The sequence below is a fragment of the Alnus glutinosa genome, chromosome 8 (genome assembly GCF_958979055.1).
Source record: "Alnus glutinosa chromosome 8, dhAlnGlut1.1, whole genome shotgun sequence".
Taxonomy (NCBI): domain Eukaryota; kingdom Viridiplantae; phylum Streptophyta; class Magnoliopsida; order Fagales; family Betulaceae; genus Alnus; species Alnus glutinosa.
This window is the reverse complement of record NC_084893.1, coordinates 1,365,251-1,368,882: the sequence shown is the minus strand read 5'-3', so window position 1 is coordinate 1,368,882 and position 3,632 is coordinate 1,365,251. Positions and strand designations below refer to the sequence as shown.

General features: G+C 40.5%; 1 protein-coding gene across 1 annotated transcript; it reads right to left on the bottom strand.

Annotated features, from left to right (window-relative positions):
* LOC133875086 (uncharacterized) lies at nt 1–2,288 on the bottom strand. The gene is made up of 4 exons (XM_062313084.1): nt 1,261–2,288; nt 1,115–1,180; nt 738–834; nt 1–633 (listed from the first exon to the last, which is right to left on the bottom strand). Exons 1-4 carry the CDS (start codon nt 2,286–2,288, stop codon nt 1–3), a joined length of 1,824 nt encoding a protein of 607 aa, XP_062169068.1.
* Between the last annotated feature and the right edge of the window lie 1,344 nt (nt 2,289–3,632).

The following is a 3,632-nucleotide window of genomic DNA, read 5'->3' as shown; positions in this document are numbered from 1 at the left end:
CTACAATCCCACTTCAGTGACATCTACGTCATTTTGAGCGCAATCAACGTCATCATTGCCAAAATCATTCGTTTCTTGGAGCATGTTCAGATTGAAAGGCACGTTCTCGCAATAGTCCCCAACATCATCGTCAAGACCCTCCCCTTGGCTGACATCGTATACATTTCGTGGTTTAGTCTTAACAACAACAGCCCAATCTGGGTGCCTTGCATCCTCAACATAATAGACTTGTGATACCTGAGAAGATAATACAAAGGGTTCATCATTGATCCTCTCTCCCGTGTGTATCAGGCGTTTGAAGCTCACTAATTCTATACCATATCCATCTTCCTTGTACCCCTTATCTTTTTTTATATCCGCCCAATCACACTTGAACATCACATATCGAGTCCCATCATAATATTGCACTTCAATTATGTTAGTTAGCTTGCCGTAGTAGGTCGGGCCATCTATTGTGGACACACTTACTTCGCTATTTTGAGTTCTCTTTCTAATATCATGAGCCAAAGTCCGAAACATCATACAATTAGTGACATATCGGTTAAATGAGACAGGGGATTGCATAGGTCCTTTTGCATGCCAAACAAGCTTGGACCCCAAATAATTTCTGTGTACCTCATCCAAGCTGTCAACCTGATGATTGGATAACGTTCATCAGAGCGATTATTTAAAATAAATGTGGTGGAAGTAAGTCTTACCGGTGTTATATAAATTAATAGTCACAACATGACACTTACATAACCCAGGTACCAGTCACAAAATTCATGTACGTGCTTATTTTGCAAATCCTTTTCAGATCCATCGTGAGAAACCCTTAGAATCTGTAGGTGCATCCTACATAAAGATCACAACTAATTGTTCCATTAATGTTCGTAATCCTTTGTACACTTCTCAATTTGAAAAATAAAATTATGAAACTCACATGCGCAACGGAAGGAAATCGTCAGAGTTGAAAACTATATATCGATGTGCTTGTTTCATGCTCAATCCCCCAAAATTGATATTAGTAACTGCTCCCCTTGATTCCTCTTGGTTCCGTGGTGGTCTATTGTGAATTGTGGGTGCGTTTTCTAAATAACGAGAACAAAACGTCAATAATTCATTCATTATGTACCCTTTTGCAATAGAGCCTTCTGGAGCAGCTTTGTTGCGAACGCTACATTTGTATTGATGAAGGCACCTATAATAATGACTCAAAATCTCACTCAGTTGCACAAAAGTGATGTTAAAAATTAACTTTTTCAAGTCAAGAACTAATACCTCTCAGTAGGATACATCCATCTAAAGTGGACCGGTCCGCCTAGTTTACATTCAGTAGCTAGATGTACAACAACATGCACCATCGAGGTAAAAAAGTCCGATGGGAATATTTGTTCCAGTTGGCATAATATGATGGGGATCTGAGACTCAAGATGATCCAAATCCTCTAACCGCATTGTTTTGGAACATATCTCCCTGAAGTACCCAGACAACTGTATCAAAGGTTCTACAACATTCTTTGGTAAGGAACCGCGCAGGGCAACCGGCAGCAGTTGTTGCGTGAGGATGTGACTGTCATGACTTTTCATCCCTCCCATAGTATGTTCCTTGAGTTTAACACAACGTGACACATTTGAAGCGTACCCATCTGGCACTCTTACATCCTGTATGACCTTTAAAAAGTTATATTTCTGCTCCTTAGACATTGTGAAGCAAGCAGAGGGAAAGTATGTCTTGTTTTGCTCTGTGGTAACCGGATGCAGATTAGGTCTTAAATTCATTTTTCGAAGGTCCATACGTGCTTCGTCGTTGTCCTTTGTTTTCCCCTTCATGTCTAACAGCGTTCCAAGAATATTATCAACCACATTTTTTTCAATGTGCATTACATCAAGGTTATGACGCAACAAGTTATGTCTCCAGTAGGGGAGTCTGAAGAAAATACTTTGCTTCTTCCAAATACTTTTCTCTTTGTTGATCGAGGAATTAGTTCTTGGCCTTTTGCCCATAGAGTGCCCAAACAAAGATTCTACACCCTCTAATTGTCTCATTAGCTCATCACCATTTGGCGTCACAGGCCTTGTTCCCGCTTCTTTCGTACCATCGAAAGATTTCTTCATCTTTCTCCACCTATGATCCTTATGCAACCATCTCTTATGCCCCATATAACAATATTTTCTCCCATAAGTTAACCAGATAGACTGAGTTGAATCCATACAACAGGGACATGCATGAAGGCCTTTTGTACTCCATCCAGACAAATCGGCATATGCGGGAAAATCATTAATTGTCCACATCAATGTTGCACGCATCGTAAACTTCTTCATGATACATCATAAGTAGTAACACCGACATCCCACAATTCCATCAATTCGTGTACTAGAGGTTGTAGGTATACATCTATATTCATTCCTGATGCTCTTGGACCTGGGATAATTAAGGATAACATAAAATGGGGTTGTTTCATACACATCTAAGGAGGAAAGTTGTATGTTACCAACATAACTGGCCAAATACTGTGGGAAGTACTCATGTTTCCGTAAGGGTTAAATTCATCTGACGCTAGGCCAAGCCTAACATTGCGTGGTTCTGAGGCAAAATCAGGATACCGTGCATCAAATGTCTTCCAAGCTTGACCATCGGCCGGATGCCTTCGTACATCATCTTTTGTGCATTCATTAGCATGCCACTGCATGTGCGATGTTGTATGATGTGACATAAACAACCTTTGTAACCTAGGTATCAATGGAAACCATCGCAAGCCCTTCGCTGGCTTTTTTTTTGGCTTTCGAGACGTCCCATCAATCATACCATTATCTTCCTTCCACTTAGACATTTTGCATGTTGTACAGTTTTCTAAATTCTCGGACTCCTTCCAAAATAACATACAACCATTACGGCAACACGGGATCTTCTGATATTCAAGTCCCAAGTCCTTTATGTACTTTTTCGCTTCATATGTGTCTTTTGGCAATGGTGATTCGGTTGGAATCAACCCATTGATAAATTCAAGCAAAAAGGTGAACAGTGCATTACTCAATCCACCCATACACTTCAAACTATAGAGACGTACAATGGCCCCCAATTTACTATGTTTTGTGTTATCATGGAGGGGCTTATCAGCATCCTTAAGCATTTCATAGAACTTCCTAGCATTCTCATCGAGACCCTCAAGATCTTCTTCCACTTCAGTGGGATCCACGTCTACTCGAGAATCGTGCATAGTGAAGACATCATGCAACATGGCATGCATTCCAGTTGTTGACCCTTCATGTGCTGACATCTCATCAACGGGTGACACACTATAGCCTACATGACTCGGCTCCCTATGAATGGGTGTGCTAATGTTTTCCCCATGCATATAACAATTGGTGTAACCTTGCAAAATTCCCGCCCCCGATGTCAAATGGTCATAAACAACTTGTTGTCGTAGTGTCTTGCGAAAGCAACATCTCTTACATGGGCACAACATGAACCCAGGTGTCTTAGTATTTACTGCTGCAAATTCCACGAAAGATTTAACACCGTCCATATACTTTTTCGAAGTTCTATGCTCTGTCATCCAACTCTTATCCATGGCTTCACTAGATTAAGATAAAAATACCATTAACTTTACAACAAGAAATTTAACACGGCAGAAACACGTCATGCTATAT

Bases quoted from the DNA above. Each gene is read 5' to 3' on its own strand.
- LOC133875086 (XM_062313084.1), bottom strand. From the start codon at position 2,288: ATGCGTGCAACATTGATGTGGACAATTAATGATTTTCCCGCATATGCC. The intron at 1,181-1,260 runs GTATTAGTTCTT...TCATTATTATAG, and splicing joins TGGATGTATCCTACTGAGAG to GTGCCTTCATCAATACAAAT. The intron at 634-737 runs GTAAGTGTCATG...TCCAATCATCAG, and splicing joins GTGACTGGTACCTGGGTTAT to GTTGACAGCTTGGATGAGGT.